The sequence below is a fragment of the Mandrillus leucophaeus genome, unplaced genomic scaffold, assembly GCF_000951045.1.
Source record: "Mandrillus leucophaeus isolate KB7577 unplaced genomic scaffold, Mleu.le_1.0 Scaffold637, whole genome shotgun sequence".
In the NCBI taxonomy this organism is placed as follows: domain Eukaryota; kingdom Metazoa; phylum Chordata; class Mammalia; order Primates; family Cercopithecidae; genus Mandrillus; species Mandrillus leucophaeus.
The window spans coordinates 1,538,478-1,563,245 of record NW_012106886.1 but is presented as its reverse complement, the minus strand read 5'-3'; the positions used below and the strand labels follow the sequence as shown (position 1 = coordinate 1,563,245).

At 37.7% G+C, this 24,768-nt stretch overlaps 1 protein-coding gene across 3 annotated transcripts in view; it reads left to right on the top strand.

Moving 5' to 3' along the window:
* GRM7 (glutamate receptor, metabotropic 7) overlaps positions 1-24,768 on the top strand; it is a 919,719-nt gene that overhangs the window by 844,501 nt on the left and 50,450 nt on the right. For 2 of the 3 annotated variants that reach the window (XM_012000647.1, XM_012000644.1), the window contains exon 9: positions 14,353-14,599. In XM_012000647.1, the coding sequence (XP_011856037.1) occupies positions 14,353-14,599 (247 nt within the window). Of the gene's footprint in view, positions 1-14,352; positions 14,600-20,635; positions 20,728-24,768 lie in introns of all 3 variants that reach the window. The other variant, XM_012000645.1, reaches the window with a different exon arrangement.

The window sequence follows — 24,768 nt, the reverse complement described above, 5'->3', positions numbered from 1 at the left end:
TTACATTTCTTCATCAGAGAAAATGCAAGAAGGTTGAACCTGAAGAATGAGTTAGGAGAACTGAGGCAAAACAAACAAACAGAAAACATTCTGGGCAGAGAGATTAATATACACTAAGTCCTTTTGCTGGAATTAAGTTTGAATCCCCCAAGAATGCCAGGATAGATAAGTCATATTCAAGAGAAACTAGCTAAAAAATTTGAAACATAGCCAGGCCAGATACTATAGGGCCATGGGAAGTCTTTGAAGGATGTTTGACATCGAACCACATGATCTGCTTTGCAGCTTTTACAAAGATCATTCTGGTTGCTCTGTGCAGAATTATTTGAAGGGAGGCAAAAAAAATGGATGTCGCGAAACCAGTTGGGATGCTACCATAGCATTGTCTGCATGATGCGAGTGCATTAGAACAATAATAACAATGATAATAGCCAAAACTTTAGAACTTAAAAATGGTAGCCACTGGTCTCTGTGCTTTAGATGTATTAACTGGTTAAACATATTTGAGATAGGTGAGGGCACTGGAATGAGAAGGGAACAAATTCCAGAAATATTACAGGTATTATTAATTTTATTGTTATTACTTCTTACTACATATATTATATATTGCATTACTTATATTACAGGTAACATTAGCCAACCAGAAAACAAACCTGATATGAAGTATAAAAAGTGAGGGAAATACAAGTGTTAAAGAATAACACTTAAGGTTCCAATTTGTGCAGCCGGGTAGAGGTAACAGTTCCCAAGAAAAGGAAAATTTGTGGAGAGGCATGTTGTACAGCAAATGCCCTATTTTTGACATCGTTTGAGATGCCTGTTTGATTGTCTCAGCAGACCTATGAGGCTGGAGATGATCATCCCTACACTAGAGATGATAAACATCAGAGTTTGAAGCCACTTGGGTAACATAGCAAGACTCTGTCTCTATAAAAACAAACAAACAAACAAAAAAATAGCCAGAAGTGGTGGCACAACCTGTAGTTGCAGCTACTTGGGAGGCTGAGACAGGAGGACCACTTGAGCCCAAGACTGCAGTGATCTATGATCCTACTACTTCACTCCAGCCTGGGTGACAGAGTGAGACCCTGTCTGTTAAAAAAAAAAAAAAAAAAAAAAAAACAGAGAAAGAGAAAAGATAAGCAAAGAGAAAGAGAAAAGATAAGCATCTAGTTGCATGGAAATGAGAATAACATTTTCAGGCACTTCTGCAGGCAGTCTGATGGGTAGGCCTGACATCCCTATTGACATTTCTGAGTACACTATGTAGGAGACTTCTGTATCTTATTTCTCTTCCTCCCCCAATCAGCAACACACAACAAGTATGGTGATCCCATAAGCTAAACTTGAATCGAGAAATTGCCATTAAAATTACTTATTTTTAAAAAAAACTCATCAATTTCTTAATAATTATATCAAATTTTCATATAGTTTCATTTCAGGAGTCAGATGAAACAATAAAACTTTTTCTAACATTTTTTTTCCCTAAATTATAAACATGGGCCTAGATATTATGAAGAGATCTGAGTTGTGGAAAGACAGCAGTTTACTCACATTCTTATTAATTATTTTGTAGATCACTTTTATATTATCTAAAGAAGGCGGGTTTTAAAAATATTTATTGATGATTTCTTTAAAACTCTAGGAGAAATTAGCATGACAAAGACAAAACACATATAGGGTCTCAGTTAAGTCAAAGTCAGCAAACTTCAATGCCTGAACTCATCACTGAGTTGTCATGGCAACCATTTCATTTTTCTATTGTGAGGAGACAATTAGGTGCTAACCTGGGTGTTAGCTCAAGCTGTTTGAAAGATAAGCTCCCATCTTTACAAAAGAGGCAGGGTTGTTGGATTTTCATTTTTGTCACACGCTCTATAGAAGTCATTATTGATAATTATGCTTTATTGTTTAGTGAATATATCGAAGATGAGTTAGAGAAAATGTAGGTGGCCACCCTCGGGACAACAGAGTCCACTCCTCCTCTCTTGAGCTGGTTTGGGAAATACTGCAGGGAAAGTGTGTGCCCTGGGAGCCTCGTGCTCTTTCCCCTTCCCACCAACTACCTTTTGTCTCTCTGTTTTCTGTGATTATGCCAGGTATGGAGCCAACGATTGGAAATGGAATCTCTATGTTTGTGTGTCCAAGATTTGCTTCTTTAACATTACCAATTAAGTCCCCTCTCTTTGCCACCCGCAGTGGCAGACACTGGAGATAAAATGGTGAGCTAACCAGATATGCTTCCTGGTGGAGGAGATACAGTATTCACTCTCTCTCCTCCTGCTCCCTCTCTCTCTTTTACGCACACATACACATTTAAATATGGAAGCAAAATTTGCTTTGAGAACTTGCCTAACAGAACAGTATTCCCTAGTCTTGGTTAGAAAAATCTCCTCTGAGGAAGTGAAGTTTAAGTGGCTCTCTGAAGGATGAATAGAAGATAACAAAGTGGGTGGGGTAGAAGAACATACCAGGGGAAGAAGAAAGCACACGCAAAGGCCTTGTGGCAGAAGGAAATATAGCATATTTAGGAATATGAAAGAGGACAGAGTGACTGTGGGAGACATCATGAACTGAGAGATAGAAATTGAGTGACTTCGAATTTTGCATGGATTGCTCAAATGAGTGAGGACCACTTCATTCATCAAACATACATTGAACTTGTTTCTTGTGCCAGGTACTAAGATGCAAGAGAATTTAAGTATGGCCCATGCCTTTGATTTCATCACTTCTAGATGCTCCCTCAATCCCTGATTCCCACGATGTATTCTGGTTCTGTACCTATTATATGTTACTACTTTCCATTTTGTATTCAACCCCAGACTTACAGGATTAAATAAAATGTTGGAGATGACACAGTTAGCAAGTGGCATAAGCCTGCATCCAAATCCGGCACGCTTGATGCCAATTCTATTGCACTTGTCCTATCTTTTGCTGTGCAATATATAGAACATATGGAATGTTCAGTCTAGCAAGGGGACATGTATAAAAGAAACATGCAATGGATTAATAATCACAAATTGTGATTAGCGAAACAAAGGGAAATGATACATCCTAGAAGCAAGTAAAACAAGATGGGCATAATTTAGACATGAAGGCCAGAAAAGGCTTCCCCAGGGAAGTAAGGCTGAGTCCTGAAAGACAAGTAGGAGGTAGCTAGGTAAAGATGGCTGGGAATAGCATCTAAGGCAGAAGGAACAGCATGTGCAGAGGGCTTCAGGATGGATGGAGCATGACTCATTTTAGGGATTTAGAGAAGGTGAGGGAAATCAGAAGGGGGACCCCACAGAGTTATTTGGGCCATGTGAAGGAATTTTCTCTTCATCCAAAGTGTAGTAGAAATCTGAGGTAATGCAACAGGACAGAGTTTTAAAGAAGAAAAGAATGAGACCTAGAAGAATCCTGCCTCTCAGGTTCTCCAAGGAGTCAAAGAACATGTCTAAGACAAACTCAGAGGAGGTCAGGGGATAGAAACCTGACTGCAGGCCCTAAAGAGTGAGTGGTCAGGAAATCTCCGATCCAACACCTTGGTAACAAGAGGAAAGGGAAATGGGTCTTGGGAAGGCAAGATCAAAGTAAGATCAAAGTCAAAGGCAAGATCAAAGATCAAACTGCTCAGCCCCTATGCCTGACCAGGCTTACTCTCTTCTCACCGCATCTGCCTTGGCAGGATGGGCATCATTTTCCTGCCCAATCTCAAAGCTCTCACTGTTCCATTTAGAGGCATGGACTGAGTGACTCCTTGTTTACACTTTTGTCAACAGTGCAACAGTGTCATTTCAATTATTTGCTCTTCTTGGGCTTCAACCATTAAACAGCAGAGGGGCATAATGAGGGGTTTTGAGTGCATAGTCACCCCAATGGGGCAATTCAACTAGCGTAGGTTCCAACTGTTGAAGTGATTTGCCCATCAGCCAGGGACACCATATGGCACATTACCTAGGGGTGTTTCAGTGTGCCAGGCACTCAGAGTGGAGAATGGGGAAGCCTACCTCTACCCACAACCATGTTGCCACAATGGTGGTCATGGAAAGGCAGGAAAACAAAGGCATATACAGAGAAAAGTGTGGACTAGTGCAAGGTGAAAAGAGGAAGTTGAAGGGCAGGAAGGGAGCTATCATAGCTTGGTGGCAAGACAGGAAAGATGGAGACCAAAAACAACAGAGGAAGATCAGCAAATAGAAGAACCAGAACTAACAAGAGGAAAGAGAAGGCTAGGATGAATCCAATTATCAAAACCTGTCAAAGTTCATCAGAAAGCCATTGTCAATGGCTTTGAAAACTGAGATAAGAATATATTTTGTTTCTGTAAGAATCTGACATTGTCTTCTTGTCAATGACACTGTTGGATCTAGTTTTAATGAACCCTTTACAAGTTTGAATAGGCCCAAGAAATGCTTAGGACATTTGCTTTTTAACTATTTATTTGACGTCAGTGTTTTCCATTTGATTCTTCTCTTTTTATGTTCATTAGCACTATAAAGATTACTTTAAAATTTGCCAAGATTTGACAGCATTGTACTAATACAAATGGAGTATTTCACATCTTTAGAAACTGACTAAGCTCAGATTTAATGTCTTTTAAACTTACTGGTTGACTTGTAAAGTAATACAGAACTTAATGGTATATTACCCAATATATTCCCCAGTGAGGTACAAGATAGCATTTTCACATTGTAAGACAGAATCTGACATAGCTTCCTACAAAAAGGCTGTTAGGTTCCATTTTCATGAATATGGCAGAGGATTAAAGGGAGCCCATGGATTCTGGCAGGAGTTGTCTCTCCAGGCTAACTATAGGGAAAATGCTGTGCCTTTGTACATTAAATCCCTGCAAGCCAGAGATCTAACATTTTTAGTGCTCTCAAGCCAGCAGGAATGGTCAATAACCTTTTAGATAACACAACAGGGCAAATAGTACCCAATATTGTCTACATAAGAGAGTAAAATTCCTACCTTGCAACTGGAGAGGGAAAACATCTTGAAATCAAAATTGAGGAGTCAGAGAGCTGCTAGGGAAGAGAAATTCTGTGTACCACTGAGTGCGTAGGCTGTGCTTGCACATGCCCAGCAAAATCAGAAGTGACTTTCCTGGAAAACTTGGCCATCAAGATGGTTTGCAGCTTATTAGGATGGCATGGGGTGGGGATGAATGCTAAACTTTTCCAAGGATGTGGTCAATTGGAATAACATCATTTCTCTGATTACAGTATTTGGGAATAGACACCGCATCAGGCTTCCAGTCAGGAGAGCAAAGCACTGAGATGCAGGTGATTTCAAGCATGAACATAATCACTTATCTCATGCTCCAGAAACTGATTTGCATTCACCTGGAGTGCTCACCTTACGTCTATCCAAATAAAGAATGCAATTGTGTGTAGCCTTGATATCATGTCTGCCTGGAGATATTAAATGAGAAAACAAAACACAGTGAAACTGGGTCTTGTCCAGTACTCATCTAGTTGCCTCCATTAATCATACATCATTCTATGACCAGATGCCTGTCCCACACTATTTGGTGTGTGAGTATATCTCTATCTACCTATCTGGCATCTATTCAAAGTTAGGAGATCTAAGTAGAATAGCATAAAAATTATCTGCAGAGTATGAGGCCATCTAATAATGACACCTGCAATTTCTGGCACCACTATGTGACAGGGACTGTGTTACCTACTCTTTACACATGATTTCTTTTAATATTCAGAACTGTGAGGAAGTCTTTGTGGTAATGGTAAATGAGGTAGGAGTTTATATCAGACATTCTAGTAACAAACATCTTGGCATTGAATCTTGACTTTATCATTTGCCTGAAGTAAAGTAACTTGCCCAAAGTCACCACTAATAATCCAAGGCCAACATTTGAAAATAGTTTTAACAACAAAAATATTTTCCTCCCTTGAATCATCATTCTAAAGGATGCAAACTCTTGCCCCTGCCCCACAGGGGGAAAAACAGTATTTTTATTTTCCATTATATACTGGGTTCTTCCATCATCATGTATTATTTCATACTTAAGCAAAAACCCTCAGGGCACTGACCTTCAGGATGGCTGAAAGAATCCCAGTTGCAAACATTCTGGCTCATTCTCAGCTATGTGACCACTCTAATTAGGAAGCAATGGATATAGGTAGTGAAGACAGAAAACATTGGTCTTAACTGCCAGGAACTTTCATTTCAATGTAATAATGTGAATGTTTCAAACATCTGTCAGATAATAATGTACCCTTCCTCTTTACTGTGACAACATTGGCTACATTTTTCATTTTTATTACATAGTCACTGAGATTTCATGAGAATTGTGAAACTTCTCCGATCCCACTGATAGACTCCATTAAAGCATTTTTGTCCTAATTCTCAACTGTCACCTGGGAACATACAAAACTGGTTATTTCTCATAAAATAGTCAATGAGAGGTGAAATAGGAGTTTGAATATACTTTTAAACAAAATGGAAGCAAACTAAACGAGATTTTTCCCCTAAAACAGGCTGTTGTTTTTCAGTGGACTTCATAAGAAGAAAATCATTTTAAAATGTATTAAGATTGAATGGAAAAAAACAGTGTAGAAAATAAATTATTTCATGTTATAGCCAATAAATAAATCAATAACACTAACATCCTTGATGAGTGGTTATTACATGCTAGTAACAGTTCTGTGTATTTATAGAGACCATTTTTTGATCCCAACAATGTTATGAGATAGCTATTACTGTCATCTCCACTCTAGTAATGAGGAAACAGAAGCACACAAATAGAAAAAAATGCTACTAACAGACTACAAATAATAGCTTTTCTTGAAACAGTGCTAAATGCCAAGAATACTGATCATACCTAATACTTACTTCAAGTGTAGAACTTCCTGATTCACCAGAATTTAATAAGTGGATACCCTGCAGCAGACATCATGTTTATTTTCCAGTCATTTCTTCTGAAACATGACATAGGTGTTCTTAAAAGATCACCATGCCGTTCAAAAGTTTCCCGTGAGAAAACACAGGACTTACAGGAAACCGGATTAGAGACACAACACTGAGAAACATCATCAGTGACACTTAAAAAAAAAAAAAACAAAGACAGACCCTAATAAAAATAGTGGCATGATTTTGCATATGTTTAATGGCTAAGAAACCCATGAATACTGCAATAAATGTGTCACTTTACCTGATAAAAAGTGACCTAAAGTTTGTTCATGGAAGTGGATGCCAGAAGGATTGCTGCATGAGGTTGATCGTAAAACTGTGGAAGGGTCAGGCTTGCAGGCAGATGCTTGAAGCCTGGGCGTGAGTGTGCATTTTGTGTATTCCCACATAGCTGACTTCTGCAAGAAGCAGCTTACCATGTTTACCTAGTGTTTCTTGCAGAGGAAATCACATGTTTACAAACATGAACTTTGTGGTATACTCAAATTACTCCTTAAGAGGTCAGTGTATTCAGGATGAATCTGCAGTTTCAAAGCAACTTCACAGCACACAGACTGACCTCTCCTAAGCAGACCAGGTTAAGTACTGTACGAGCCATAACTTCAGAAAGGAGCACATAAAGGAATTGTCCTGACTGGGGAGATGGGGAATGGTTTATGTAGAGGATGCCTGTGGATTGAGCATCAAATATAACAAGAGTATCAGGGGCAGAGCAGTGAGCAGAGGGCACTACAAGAGGAAGGAAAAGCAAGAGACAATATACACTATGAAGAAATGATTTAGTGAGCAATTATTGCATCATGAATTCTTTAGTAGTTGAATTTTTTTTATTTTTTCTTTTTTGGAGATGGGGTTTCACTCTTGTCACCCAGGCTGGAATGCAGTGGGACGATCTTGACTTGCTGCAACCTCTGCCTTCTGGGTTGAAGCAATTCTCCTGCCTCGACCTCCTAAGTAGCTGGGATTACAGGCACCCACCACCCCACCTGGCTAACTTTTGTATTTTTAATAGAGATGGGGTTTTACTGCGTTGGCCAGGCTGGTATTGAACTCCTGACCTCACGTGATCTGCCTGCCTCAGCCTTCCAAAGTGCTGGGATTACAGGAGTGAGCTACAGCACCCGGCTGAATATTTATGTTTTAATTGACAAATACAAATTGTATAATATGTGTACATTGTGGGATGGCTAAATCAAACTAACATACTCATTTATCTCACATATTTTTGTGTGTGTGGTAAGGAAACTTAAAAACAACTCTCTTAGCAATTTGCCAATATATAATGCATTGTTATTGATTATAGTCACCATGTTGTACAATAGATGTCTTTCTTGCCTTCCTCCTGCAACTAGAATGTAGCTCTCTGATGGCGGGAAGCATGCCTGGCGTGTTCACCCTTGTGTGCACAGCACATGGGCCAGTCCAGGCACTTGTATCTCAATAAAAATGGTGAACTTAGTGTGGTTTAAGTTTGATCAGATTTAAAAAGATAAAAATACTAAAAATAAAAAAAGGTAAACCCATAAATGGATGAATGTACAAGTAGTGAAAGAGTAAGGTATTTCATTTACAGCCTATCTGAAAACTACAGCTAACAGTGATCTAACAAACGTGGTCAAGCGTTAATCATCCCCTAAACCAGTGGTCTGACACCATGAAATAGCTACATAACACTTTTCTGAGTAAATTAAATTTTTATATAGATAAAAGTGGTGATTCATTAGTATTCATATATTGTTACATCATTTTTATGGAATATAATAATTATTAAAGACATCAGTAGTAATAAGACGATTTCTCAAAAAGGTGAAATTGGGTTTTTCCTGATAGTTCTAGTCTTACATCTATCTCTGTGCCCTGTGAATTTTTTTCTTGACTTCCTTTTGTTTTTTTGAACAGTACTGAGAATACTCTGGTTTTCAAAGTTGAAGACCCATGATTTTACAATTATTAACAGATTTCCTTGAAATCTCTCAGAATATTCTTCAATTAAACTGATGCTGAAACCTACACAGGAGAGTTGGCAAATTCCAGAGTTGGTTGTAAGCACTATCTAACAAGTTTTCAAATTTCTTAACATCCTAGCAATTGAAAAGTAGACAAGGAACTCAGCTAGCACTAAATGTTACACGATTTTATAAAGCAATAAAGGCATCTTGTGATATGCATTCATATTTTATCCAACAATGAACTATTTAGGCCAAGATGAAAAAATGGCATGGAACATGTTCAAATGAGCTTTGCCTGGCATTGAATTCACCACATCCTTGTGCACTTTAATAGAATATTTGCTGGTACATTTCCATCTGACTAGACATGAATAGGAGTGGATTTTATAAACACTATTACTTAATAACCTATACATGAAAAGTTTAAAATATATAATGTGGTTACAGTGAAAGCCTTATCCTTAGATCTAAACCCCAGAAACCTAAGCTGGCAGAAAATAAATATTAACAGATAACATTTCATGGGTACTTATTTTCTAGGCACTCTGCTAAACAATTTTCATATATTAATTGGTTACTTATTCACGGTGACCATATGAGGTACAAACTATTATGGTTTTCATTTTATAATTCATAAAACTGAAAGACAGAATAGTTATAGCTGTGGGTTCTGCACATCAGACTTTTAAGAAAAGTATTTTAGAATACTGTACATAACTCTTGCTGGCTTGGCTCTGAATTCCTTACCTAAATGCTGTTCAGTTATTTGACCTAAATTGTACATAGTGGGTGTTAGAAAAGCCACATTTAACCCAGGAGTGGAAATTCATTTAGGTTGATGATAAAATTAAGGCTTAATTATCAAGACATGGAAATCTCAAGGCAGTCTATGTCCTCCCCGCAGGCCTGGGCCATCCATAATTGGCCAGGGTGGGGAAGCTCTTTTTTTCCTTTGGGGATGATCCTCCAACATCCAAAATCAGATTAGGCTCAGTTGGAGGATAGTCCTTGGTCTCAGTAAAACTCTATACATAAGAACTCCTTTACCTCTACTTTGACAAAAGGAACTGATAATGATCATCAACTGTTACATTTCTAAAGAAATTACAAATAAAGAAAAGTGATGTGAAATGCCTAACCTTAAACAGGGTAGTGCATTATACAATAAGCATCAGGTAAGATAAGAACAACCATGGGACTAAATATAGATATGCCATAATTTACTAAAGAATGTACTAAAGAAGATGGTGGGATGAAAACTTGTAACTTCAATGTGAGCCTCCCACCTCACCAAAAGCCAAAGAGTCAGCAGCCTAGCTTCCCTTCTAGGCTTAGTGGGAGCAGGTCCCTGTGGACCAATACCTCTGAGATCTCTGTAGACTAAAGCCTTCTTAGCCTTCATACCTACATATAGTCATGTGCCACATAATGAGATTTTGATAAACAGATTATATTTAATCATGCTTATTCTTTGTATTTATTTATTTATTTATTTATTTGATGGAGTCTCACTCTGTCCCCCAGGCTGGAGTGCAGTGGTGCGATCTCCGCTCTCTGTGACCTCTGCCTCCCAGCGACCTCTGCCTCCCAGCTTCAAGTGATTCTCCTGGCTCAGCCTCCTGAGTAGCTGGGATGACAGGCACCTGCCACCACACCTGGTAGGGTTTTGCCATGTTGGCCAGACTGATCTTGAACGCCTGACCTCAGGTGATCTGCCCACTTCGGCCTCCCGAAGTGCTGGGATTACAGGAGTGAGCCACCGCACCTGGCCTATGTTTAACTATATTTAGATACATAAATACCATTGTATTACAATTGCCTTCAGTATTCAGTATTGTAACATGCTGTAAAGGTTTGTAGCCTAGGAGCAATAGGTTAAACTGTATAGCCTAAGACTTTAGTAGACTATGCCACCAAGATTTGTGTCAGTACACTGTGATGGTTGCACAATAACAAATTACCTAATAATGCATTTCTTAGAGCACATTTCTGTCATTAAGTGATGCATGACTATACTTATTTAAAAATACAGCTGAGTGTGGTGGCTCACACCTGTAATCCCAGCACTTTGGGAGGCTGAGGTGGGAGGATCACGAGGTCAGGAGATCAAGACCATCCTGGCTAACATGGTGAAATCCCATCTCTACTAAAAATTATCTGGGCATGGTGGCACATGCCTGTAGTCACAGCTACTCGGGAGGCTGAGGCAGGAGAATCACTTGAACCCACGAGGCAGAGGTTGCAGTGAGGTAAGATCACGCCACTGCACTCCAACCTGGGCAACAAAGGGAGACTTTGTCTTAAAAAAAAAAAAAAGCTTACTTATTACTTATTAATACTATGTGCTAGGCCCTATACTAAACACTTTATAAATACTTATTTAATCATCAAGCAAGACAGCATTATGAGGTAGGTACTATTATGCCCATTTTGCAGATGCAGAAGCTGAGGGGAAGTAATTTGTCCAAGGTCACAAAACTAGTAAATGGGAATTGAACTCAGGCTAGCTCTAGAATCTGCATTCTTATCCACTATGTGTGTAAAGAGGATTCAGGGGTGGAGGGGCTGTAGAAAAAATATGATTAGTGAAGTTTATTTCAGTTTTCACATACTTTTGAAGTGTTACCAGAGACTGTAAAAATTTTTTAAATGAAAATCAAAGTCTTGATGGTCTCTAGTTTAAAAATGATGAAAATAAACACTTCATAAAATAAACATCATAGTTGTAGAGTCCTAAATTGCTAAGTAGTCTTTGTTAAGAAAAAGTATGTATGTTGCTGGGTACATATTCAAAAGACAACAAGTTGTTCTACCAAAAGATGCATGTCCTCACGGCACTATTCACAATAGCAAAGACATGGAATCAACCTAGGTGCATCGACAGTGGGCTGGATAAAGAAAATGTGGTACATCTATACCATGAAATGTTATGCATCCATAAAAAAGAACAAAACCATGTCGAACTGTAGGCCATTTTTCTAGGTGAATTAACACAAACAGAAAATCACATCCCTCATATGTTCTTACTTATAAGGAAGAGCTACACATTGGGTAGTCATGGAGATAAAGATGACAATAGACACTATGGGCTAATAGAAGAGTGAGTAAGGGTTGAAAAACTAAATATTAGGTACCATCTTCAGTACCTGGGTGTGGAATTATTCATACCCCAAACCTCAGCATCACGTAACATACCCACGTAATAAACCTGCACATGTACCCCTGAATCTAAAAGTTGAAAAAAGAAAACATATGTATACACACATACAAATATACATAAGCATATATGCTTGTATAATTTATAATTACATTAATAAGTCTGAATAATTTCATAAACTGCAAAATTCACTCATGAGCAGAAAAACAGAAACAAAACTTAAGATCCCATCAGTTTGTTGACATCCCTTTCCTTTTTGATCTAAGCCATGGTTTGCAAATCTCTCATAAGTACAGTGATAGTGGTGACAAAAATTGCCTATGTCTATAACGCCCTATGACCATGTTAAGCCTTTCTTGAACAGTGTAGGCTGGCAGGGTGGAATGACATTAAAAGTTTAAGGATATGCTAGTAGGGAAATATGAGCTTTAAAAATATGAACTAATTCACACTTTAAAGAGTCATTAATTCAACATTGTTTTGTCTTTCTGTGTTACATTCATTATGTATTATAGTCAGCAGCTGGTAGCTCCTTTTAACCATTTGGAGACATCCATATTCAAATTAATGTTGGCTAGAAAACTGTATTTTTTTCCAGCCAAGATGGCAAAGTTGTCTTTGATTTCAGTATGGCCTCAGTTTGAAGAATTAAGATCAGAAATGTCCAGGCAGCCAATATGTCTAATGGAAATTTTTGTATATTTAGAGATAGGCTGTTTAACCAGTGAGTTATAGGTAGGAAAAAGGTGTCCATTAGACAAACACATGAGCCTATCCATTGTATATTTATCAAGTGCCTTCTTCGCAGACATAATAATGTCCCAGAGAGACAGATCCTGCCTTCATGGAACTTAAGACCTAGCCGGAAAATGGGCAGAAAAATGATCAAGGTACTGAGTGCATAATTGCAATGGAGACAAATGATCTAAAGAAGTCCTTTGAGAGCGTATCAGTAAAGAAGCTGGCCTAGACTTGAGGCTGTGAGGGCAGCCTAGGATGGGTGTGCTAAGAAGAAAAGAAGGAACATTCCATACATAGGAAAACAAAAATAAAGAAAAGGGGCATGGAGAAAAGTTATTCGAATGAGTACAGTTCATTCACGAACTAAAGGACGGCACAAATGGATGGGACCCTGGGAAGGCAAGACAGGGGATCAGGGGGTCAGGGAGGTGGGAAGTAGTGGACAATTAGTCTAAAAAAGTAGACCAGCACAAACCATGAGGGGCCTTGTGAACTCCCTTAAGAATGGGGGTTTTATCATCAGTCAATAAGAAGGCATAGTTGTGGAATACCATAGTTGAATCCATTGTCAAGGAACTAGGCTTTCCATGGACAGAAAAGGCAATGGTTGCTGGTTGTTCCATTTAAATAGCCTTTAGAAGTCATGCAAAACACAAGTATGACTGAACACATTGTGGGTGGGGTGGTGGAGTCCTAGATCATGGTAGGGCATATTGTAGACAACTAGACCAAGGCAAGTTGCCTATAGCTTTACTCTTATGGATCACACACTTCCCTACGTTCTTCTACCATCATTTGTTCATATTTACACTGGACAGCAAGCAATTAGTTGATCTGATTTCTTGAGAAAACAATAGGAGACAAGGACAGAAATAGGGGCACCATCCAAACTGCAAATAACCCAACTCCAGAATACAATTTTGCATCTCATTAGTAATTTGACAATATAAAGAGTGGACAAGCCAACATCACTAGGTCTTGTTCACTTGTCATTTGTGGTTTGTAAGACAGAATTAAACAAGAAGGTCTTAGTTTTCAGAGAAACTCAACTCACTATTCGGCAAATAGGGAAAAGGTATGCCTTTCTAGAAAACAATATAAAAAGAGACATATATTAAGATAAAGACTTCTCAAAAGGCCTCAGAATCTCAATGTAGGAAGAAATCATGGAGCGTGAACCTTCTTTTACATGTATGAAAGATAAAACTTAACTACACCTTAATCAAGATTACAGATTTCTGTGGTCTTCATGTCTTTATATTTAGCTGACACTCTGATTAGAAGTCCTTCAACTCTGATTAAAGGTCTACTCTGAACTTTAATATAGGAGACTTCTCTAGGGCAAGACTACTCTGAACTTTAATATAGGAGACTTCTCTAGTGCATGGATTGACCCAACAGCATTCAATCAATTAATATATGCATATACTCTCCAATAACTGTGCAGAGTCATTGTCCTTTATTTATCAAAACTCTTGAAGATTGCTTTTATCTTAGCCATAGTCATTCTTGACATCGCTTTAAGTGTTCAGACCCCCTCTGCAGTCATTTTATTTGTAATAGTGCCTTGTGTGTTGTGTCTCCTAGCTCTACATACAAACTACCACGCTTACAATCTCCATGAACCTAAGTGCGTCAGTGGCGCTGGGGATGCTATACATGCCGAAAGTATACATCATCATTTTCCACCCTGAACTCAATGTCCAGAAACGGAAGCGAAGCTTCAAGGCGGTAGTCACAGCAGCCACCATGTCATCGAGGCTGTCACACAAACCCAGTGACAGACCCAACGGTGAGGCAAAGACAGAGCTCTGTGAAAATGTAGACCCAAACAGTAAGTAACTCTCCTTTTCTTTCATCTTCCCATCCTGCATCAAGAAACTTTAGAAGAGGTGGGGTGGGTGTGCTTGCCTCTCTGGAGAACTACTGTGATCGTTCTTGTCATATGGACTGGGTTGCCTTGGTGAATGCTAACTTCTGCTCTTTTGAGTTTGACTCATTCCTGCCACCATTTTCTTTATGTTCCTTGTTGGAAAGGAGCTTTTGGAGGCTCTGCTTCAGAAGTGTGAAGCCACCCCCTTCCCTTGCTTCTTGTCCTCTGGTACTGAAACCTCCAACTGACAAATGCACCTGTCAGGTTGTTCTTTCTTGCACCCTTCCTGTTAAGGCAACAACTTTTTTGTCAGGGAAACTTCCATACCTAATGAACTGTACTGGTAGGAATAAAACTGAAATAAATTAGAATTTTGGAAGCATAACTTTTTTCCTTTAGCATGTGAATGTTGAAAAAGTTATTTTTTACTCATCAGGTCTTCTAGAAACATATAAAAATTGGAAAAAGTTGTCAAACTTTTATCCAAGTACACAGGACCAGATACTACCATGACAATGGCATTGTCCTGTGGGAAAAACAATGTCTACCATACCACTGGAGAAGAGTTTTATTCTATGCAAGACAAACCTTAGGGAAGAAATTAAGGAAAAAAACGTTGGATTTAAGATGCTATTATATGGCATATCTGCAAAACTCTAGGACCCTTTAGTCATGCCTGCAAATGTCCCCAGGTAAAATGGGCATATAGCTATCACTTTGTAAATAACACAAGACCAGCTCAAAGGTTAAATGCTTAGAATTCCTAATTGCTAGCTTTACTAACAATATGGTGGTAAGAGTACATTTCAGATTTAAAATACTAGTTTTAAGATTTGTTTTCCAGGAATATTTTGGCTAGTTGCATGTAGAATGAGGCAGATTCAAGTATTTGTGATACTTATTCTGTTTAAGGCAGAAGGGATTTCAGGTTATCCATTAAGTCATTCATGACATATTATATTTCAGTTAGAAGCTGATCTTGTTGTCAAAGGCTTAATGCCAAACAGAAGGAAGTCTCAATTTTAAATACTCTTGAGGAAATCCTTTTTGCTCTGGAAATAAGAGAGATATCTTTAATAAAAACCAAGAAGCCAACTGGGTTTGCTCCTGACAAACACTACACACAAAGAACTGTGATTTTGACCTATCTCTATTTACGAATAGTTGAGTGAATGTTGTGAAATATTTTGAATATATGTAGACAAAGTAGCATGGTTAATTAACAACATTGTGGGCCCCACTTTGACTTTTGACAGAAAACATCCTAGGACAAGGCTAAAGGAACATACTGAGAGAAGGGAGGAACAGAATGAATGATAGGCTGTGTTGTGTCTCCAGAGCAAGTGGCCAGTTGAGAGGAGGGCAAGTGGATGGTGACTTGCTGTGGCATTCAGTGTGATGTAGGAAGAGGCTTTGGGTTGAGACATACCTGGGTTCAAATCTAAACCACTCCATTTACTAGCCATGTGGCTTTAAGAATCACTGAGCTTTTCTAAAACTCAATAAAATTATGTATAAAAGAGAGAATGACTTTGTCATAAGTGTGTCATAAAATATGATGTCTAGAAAATACTATATCAGCTAAATGTCAGTGTCCTTCCATTCCTGAAGAGGCAAAAAGCTTTGCTTAGAAATAAATTTCAGCATAATTTATTAAGATATAGTAGATATAAAGGTGCAGTTAAATGTACATTAAACATCACAGGGTAGATAAAACTAAATCCTCAAAAGAAGAATTTACGGCTGGGTGCAGTGGCTCACTCTTGTAATCCCAGCATTTTGGGAGGACAAGGTGGGTGGATCACCTGAGGTCGGGAGTTCGAGACTAGCCCGACCAACATGAAGAAACCCCATCTCTACTAAAAATACAAAATTAGCCAGGCGTGGTTGTGCCTGCCTGTAATCCCAGCTACTCAGGAGGCTGAGGCAGGGGAATCGCTTGAACCCAGGAGGCAGAGGTTGCAGTGAGCTGAGATTGCACCATTGCACTCCAGCCTGGGCAACAAGAGAAAAACTCTGTCTCAAAAAAAAAAAAGAAGAAGAAGAAGAATTTACATGAACATATGTGTGCATCTATTATACCTATACCTGTGTTGTTAAATATATATGTATATTTATAATTAGTGGCTTTTAATTATAGTTTGTTTTGTCAAATTTGCATTTCATAAAACCTTTATCTTGCAAATATTCCAATAACAGCTTTATTTTTGTACACACACACACAATTTAACTAGATACTGTTCAACGTCAATAAACAGAAAACATAATTGGAAGTAATTGTACTGGGGAAAAAAAGACGAAATTAGAAGTTTTGAGTTTAGACAATTCGATACTATGCTATTTAAGAATTATTAACTTTCAAAAAACATTACTACTGTTGCTATTTAATGATAAGGTGCAATCCTTGTTGAGGCTTTTTTTGGGTATGACATTGGTTGTTAAAATGCTAACACTGACATTAATGCTAATGCTAGCATAAAATACTCTTTGAAATAGGTATTATGCGGAATGCTTTGTGTGGAATATCTCACTTACTCCTCACAGTACATCTATAGAATAGATGTTGTTATTCTCATTTTACTGAGGAAACCTTGGCTTCACAAGATTAAGTAACATTACCAAAGCCACACATGTAGTTAACAGCAGAAGTTGGACTAAAACCCAGGTCTGACTCTTCAGCCCACGCTTGTTCCTCTTTGCTCCTCTGTTTCTTAGAATATGAATGGCATGTCAAAATTCCAATGCAGGAATTACTCTTTTGGTTTCATTATTTGGTTATATAGTTTGTATATGCTGAATATAATGATGTTTGGTGAGAGATTCTTTAAACATACTGTAACGTATTATTGCTTGTTTTGTCTACAAAAACAGGAGTAACCTGAGCTCAAAGAAGGCTGCCCAGGTAGAGGCCTCATCTAATTAATTCAAAAATTATATTCCAGTGATTCCATTTGGAATTCATTTGGTATCTCTTTCCTTGAAAAAGTTTCACAGGGTTTTTGTTGTTGCTCTAAGTGTCTACATAGAGCCAAGGTAAACAATACAGAAAAATAAAATGAAATAGAGCCTTTTTCTCACTACCAGTTGGAAAGATTTTTTTAATTGCTTTAGCTCTTTTGTTATTGTGTAGACACACCCTAAAACACCATGAAAACTTAACTAGATATTTGCTAAACCATAGGAGGAGATTCATGTACCTCCAAACATTGGGGTTTCTGATGACCCAGCTCTGAAAGGTCCCAAAAAAGAATCCAAAGAGCTTATCTGCACAAAAGCTGTCCACTAGTACTTTCTGCAGTGATGGTCATGTTTTGTGTGTGTGATGTCTAATAGAGTAAGCAAATATGGCTACTCAACTGAAGAAATACATTTGTTATTTTACTTAGTTTTTAATTAAGTAAACTTTATTTACATTGCATTTAAATTTAAACACACACTTGTGGCTGTGGCTACTGTATTGGACAGTGTAGCTCTAGAAATTGACAAGGATTTTATTCTAGGAAACTCAAGTTGAGTCCACATTGGATATAGCTTCCAAAGTTTTAGCGTTGATACTGATCTAGGACAAAGTCAACTCAAAGAAATAAAACATTTGAGATAAGACAAACATACAAACAAATAGTCATTTAAAATGATCTCAAAATGAGCCACTAATAGGGAAAAAGTAACATCATAGACAGCAATGACGTTTGAAAAACCAGTCCCCAGCAAGGCAAAAATACATGTAATAGGAAAAGAACAATAGTGAAAAATTCAATTAATAAAAACAGACATGACTATGCTATGCTAGGTAACATTATAATATTCTGTTTAATGCCAAATATAGCTAAAATTATCTCCAGTATCTTAACTGTCATAACAGAGACAAATGACATTATTTTCTGAATTTAAGCTGACTGGTTAAAAACAAACAAAAACAGCTCATGCACTTGAAAAAGGAATTTGTCTCTCCAATAGGCAAATTCTGTACAATTTTTTTCTGAGGGAGGATGTCTGAGAGGAAGTAGAGTTTATACTATGAGCTGCAAAGTAAATAGTGGAACAGAAATGTCCTCTTATTCATTGTTGCTCTAAACACTTAGTCTCGATGTATTTCAATCTTCAGTGTTTTCATTTTTAACAGCTCTGCTCCATCACTGCAGTTTGCCATCTGGTGCATGCATGCTTCTACTCATCCAACTCCACACTGCAACTACATGTCTACATAAAAATGAATTTGCTTGCTGACTTAATATAGGAAGACATTTATACTACCATATTTTTTTCCTGAAGAAATACAATTATCCTGTTAGTTTGCTTCCTTAGCTAACAGTCCATTGTATGAAAGAAAAACTCCATTATGTATGGAATAAACGAAAAGTAAATCTCAAAATTTCAATGTATCTGTGCACTGCTGGCATATTAGATATTCAGAGTTGGGCCAATTCTTGCTGGTCTCTGCACTTAGATTGAAAAACAGCAAGCTCAGAGGGCATAGGGTTGTAGCTCAGCTACTTACTGAATTTTATTTATGCAAATAAGACTTCCATTGCTAAAAGTTTAAAAGAACCTGGCCTCATTTGGATAGCTGTATATCTGGCCAAGATGATGCCTTCTCACATTCCTGTCTAAGAAGAAGGGTACCTCACACTGTTTCTCCCACCTGCATCCTGAATTTGGAATGTTTCCCTGCACTTTCTACAGTTCACTTGGCAGATATATGTTCATGGCAAACTTGTAGATGCCAGATAAACAAGATGCCGTGGTTGTGCTTGGGCTATGGCTTACTGATGGCCACGACGATCCTTTTCAAGTTGGATGGATAATATTAACTAAGAGGCAGCATGGCTTTATTGGGATGGGTGGATAAGAACCACAGCCTTCTTCACCTGGACTGGTATCAACCAGAAGATATTCTGTAAATTGTCTTTGGCTTTCATGCTTTCTTTGGTAAAAGATCACAGTGCATAGTGAAGAGAGGCCTGGCCCTAAGCTACCTTTCTTTTAAGCTACCATCCATTTTCTAAGCTAATGCCCTGCAAGCAGTGCAGAGAAATACTTCAAGGATCTTAGCTAGATACAGAGAGTTTATTCTGGCAGGTCAGCAGCAACTAGAGATGGCAGGCAGGTGGACAGCGAGGGACAACCCTTTTTTTGGATGTGGAGATGTATGACTGATGAACTCACTCTGGGATAGAAAATGGACATAGACTACATAAAAGACTGGTTTAAGCCAATTAACACGTTGTATGATGAAGCACATGTTAGAAGAATAACAATTTGCACCTAAAATACAAAATAAGGTATGGAATTGTATTCTGATGGTGTTTTTCTTGTGCTACCATTTTTGCATCTACAATACGGAAAATACATAAATAACTTGTGCTGTTCTCAACAAAATAAATTTATTACATAAAATAGGACTGTCAACATAAGGAGGTATGTTATTTAAAAAAAAGAAAGAAAAGAAAGAAAACTCAGGCTGCTGGAAAATGGATGTGGGCACCAAAACTCTACACAAATAATGGTTCCTAGAAAATTCTAGAACACACTTCTGTGCTGTGTTAATTTGTTATGGTTCTTGTTTTGTTTTGCTTCTCCATTTGTTTGGATCCCTAACATTCTCAACATTATGTTACTTGTTTCATCCTCTTGGACTAACCACACAGGCTGGACAGCATGACTGGACTAGGCTGAGAAAAAAGGGCTGGCAAGAAGAAGAAAATAATGCTCTAAGCAGATAGATAAATTATGTTTGGGCTGGTTCCCTCAGCTATTCCAACTCAAACAAGTAAAACCCAACTCCCTTAACTCAAGAGGCACCAGTACTCCCATGTTCAGAGGTACCTGAATTGAGGTGACCTGGTCTACCAAAGGCTACTGAACCCACCAAAAGTGTGGGCATAATGTGTATGGTCTCTATCGCAGCCTTTTCCCAAAAGGAAAATAATAATAATAAAACGTAATATCATGTGCACATTTATTTTATACATACCTATATATTTACTTTTCCTGTAGACTGTATACCACCAGTAAGAAAGAGTGTACAAAAGTCTGTTACTTGGTACACTATCCCACCAACAGTATAGCTTTTGACTGCTTTCCAAAAGGTAAGAAAACAATCTAATTCTTATTTATTTATGTGTTCTTGTCTCCAATGAGAATTAGAAATGTTTCCATGGAAACTGTGCATGATTACCTGAAAATATATCTATAGGAAGAAATAAATTTTCAAATATGATCTATTTGATAAACGTAGTGCCAGCAGCTGCCATTGGTCGTATGCCTGCTTAATTTTCTAAAGAATATGTTTATGAGTATGTACACATTTGTCTTCCTGAACAGCTAGCCAGTAACTGCAGAGAGCTGTTGCTGGTCATTCTGACACATGCTCTACTTTAAAACTACCAGTGGTGAGAAACTATTTCACAGTATTTCTCAATGTATGATTTCCTACTGTGAGTTTAGAAGGCAATGTGGAAAACCTACAAGGAAAGAAGAGGGATGCTTAGTAAAGGCAAACCTAGTGAAATATTTATTCTGGTTTATTTTTACTAAATACCTTCAAAGAAGTGTACACTAAAATGTATCCATTGAAATAGCAACAGATGGCCTTACCATCTTTAACTCAAAATTGTGTTGGTTCCTTCTCTGCAGAAAATAAATGGGTTTACTGGCTGAATTGTCTTGGTTCTTTCTCTGCAGAAAATAAATAGATTTACTGGTAGGGATTGATAATATGTTGATGATTTGTGGCTCATAGTTCTGCCTTTGAGAAACACTGAACCAACTTTACTCATCACACAAAAGCAGAGAAAGGGTCAGTGAAAGACCACAAAGATCTAAAGATTAATTTCAATGCTGGTTATACCCAAGAATACCAATAAATGCCAAAGGTGTTCAAATAAATAGATTAGATAAAATGATGATGTATTGTGTGATGTGTGAACCAACCACATGAGTGGGGTGGCATAAGAATAATAATGGATTCACCACAGAGGCTTTTGTATTGCTTTAGGCTCTCACTAAAGAAAATGTACTCTGAAAGAATATTATCATCACCCTGTTTCAGCCTAAGCAACATTACAAGACAGTGGAAAACAACACTTGCTATGGCAAGCATCCTCATCCATGTGGAACAGGGCATTCCAAACTATGGAAAAATATACAGTAGAGAACATGGAATACGTTATTCAAGTCATGTGGTGGCTTTGAGTAAAACATTATCTTTTGAGTTTCTCTGAACCTCCTATTGTACTTATCAAATAGAGAGACCTCTCTCTAGAGAGATCCCATGAGAGTAAGCAGTGAGGTCATACCATGGGAGGGGGAAAACTATTGCTTAATAATGTAGACTGGTCTTTCTCTTTCCTACATTGATAACATGGGACTTAGATAACTGTTCTGTTTCTTCCCATCTTTGTTTGTGTAATAGAATTCTGAATACGAATAATGTCTTGTGCTCTCTCTCTCTTTTATCCATTTAGTATTGTAAGACAGGATAAGAGTACTTCCAAAGAGTAATGACATTTTCTGTTGACTTTAGACGGATGCCAGCAACTCGGTCTTTAATTTAGGGTATATTGTTCACATAGTTATTTCCTTTTTCCCTATCAACATGATCTGTCCTAGTTTTTAAATAGGGCATTCTTTCCTGCCAGTGAATATGTAACTGTATTCCAGTGAGATTTCAAGTTTTTTGTAGTACAAGTGCTTGTCAAAACACTGGAGCTCATCACTTTAATAGTCTTTTTACATGAGACTGACTAAGAATAAATAAGAAGGAATTTTCCCTGGGTAAAAATGATAGATTTAATCTCAATCCATTAAAAATTCTCTTTTGTTCCTTTCTAAGTTGATGCCTTTGGTTTTAAAGGGAGTCAGATGAAAATATTTTAAGTCAACCTTTTGGTTAAAAAATACTTTTAGGATATACAGGTTAGAAGTAAATTCAAACTTGTAGCAAGAACTGTCTTACTTCAAAGATTCTGATGAGAGAAAGTAGTGAGGTCACATCATGAGGGGGAATAATTGCTTAATAATGTGGACTGGTCTGTTTCCTATGTCAATATCATAGGGCTTTTATTAGTTTATTATTCTATTTCTTCCCGCCTTTGTTTTCACAATGGTATTCCAAATGCAAATAATAATTATATTTGGTCTCCTTTTCTGACCAACTTAAATGTGACTTTAAATATTAAAGATAAACATTTTGCAGAACTGCTTCAAAATAATTGGGGATATAAGTTGGTTTAAGTTACATTAATTCAAAGAACAGGTGATTTACTTTTTCGGGTCAATAATGAGACTAGTAAACTTGGAAGGTCAATGAAAGAAGTCTCTTAATGTTATGTGTTCAAATCCATTTCTAAGTGATTGCTTTCAAGGAGACAAGACAGTAAAAAGAAAATCACAGATTCAAGAGTAAACTTTCACACTACTGTGCTATTAAAACTTAGTGTCAGGCATCATGTCCCAACAAAGCCTAGTAAAATGTTTACAGCAAATCAAATATTTGCTTATAAGGATTTGAATGAAGTAGGTTCAAATTCAGATGGAACATAACCTAAGCCTGGTTTGAAAATGCATTCCATAACATGCCTCTGTTAAAAAGCACTCTCATGTGACGACCACTCTCAGCCAGGCATCTGCAGAATCAATACTTTCTGCATTCTTTACATGAATATTTATAAATTTTAAAACTCTGCAAAGTGTTATCAACCTAATGACATTTATGTTGAAATGCAATTAGGCACAAAATGAAAAGCACAATTAATCTGGCATCATCACCATGGCTGGGTCAGGAAATAAGTTTTGTTAGGAGGTAAATTTTCACACCCTAGGATGATATTTTGATTAAAAAAACTTTGAGAGTATAATTAAGCCTTGCGAGAATGCCAAACACATGAATTATATTATTGACATCCATTATTGGATATTATAAAAATCATATTTGATTTCTTGTAATGAATGGGATTATTTGGCAATTTTAAGCTTTTTGCAACTGTGCAGTGCAAGTTGTCGTATCATGTTGGGACTCTCCCTCTTTAACATTCAATGTGATATCTCTGCTGTAACTGGAGACCACCTCCTCTTAAAACTCACTTTGAAACACTATAAATATAGCAAAGAATATATGTTATCTGACCTTTGACACTGAATCACCTTGGGAATAAATGCAGCTATAAATCATTTTGGCATATTTCTCTCTGCCTATGAGGTCTGTGAGACACCATCATTTTTCTCGCCAAGGTTTGATATCTCAGCATATCTTCAAAATCCAATTAATATCTGCCGTCTTGGTTCTGCAACTTGACTTCAACTTAAAGAACTGGATGAATGTTTACATGGCTGCTACTTCTCTCATTTCTTGCATAAAGAAATGTACACATCATACCTCAAAGTCACAAAAACTATGTCAAGTTTTACATATATGCATTGCACTGCCCTATCTGGTCAAGATTTTTTACTGAGTATCCTTAAATTGGGTCAATCAAAGAAATATTTGCCAAGCACCTCTCCTCCGGGCCATCCATGAACTGCCTTCAGGGAGCTCAGATCTGATGGAAGACTCAAAGGTAAGTAATAGACTCAAAGGTGACAAGGGCTCTTCCTCAAGGTATATACCAAGTGCCATCAAGCTACAGGTGGAGGCCATCACCCAGGATGTTTTGCTTGAGCTGCTCTTAAAAGATAAAGGGCTCCAGGCAGCCATAAAAGGAAAGGCACTCAAGGTAGGGGAAAGTATACACAAAGAACCTGGAGTACAAGAGAATATGACACGTTCTGGTACTAGAAAGCAGTTCTGTGAGGCTATTGGGTTTTAAGGCAGATAGTTTTAGGGAATGAAATGCAGGAAGCAGCCTGAGGATAGTAATACTGAATATCCTTTGTCTTTGTGCCTTTAAGTACAAGGGCTAGTAAGTACTAGGCTGTGAGAAAATGTGCTTGGAATGAGTGGAGCACAATACCTCCCATACCAAAGGCTCCTACTACCTAGAACTCGGTAGATGCACAGTAAACATTTATAAGTGAATATTTATTAGCAATAATAAATATTATAAAAGCAATAATAAGTCTACAGCCTCAGTAGGTGGAATTATATTCTTCCAGATAAAGCCTCTAAGGTCACAAAGACCACCCTAAAAAGA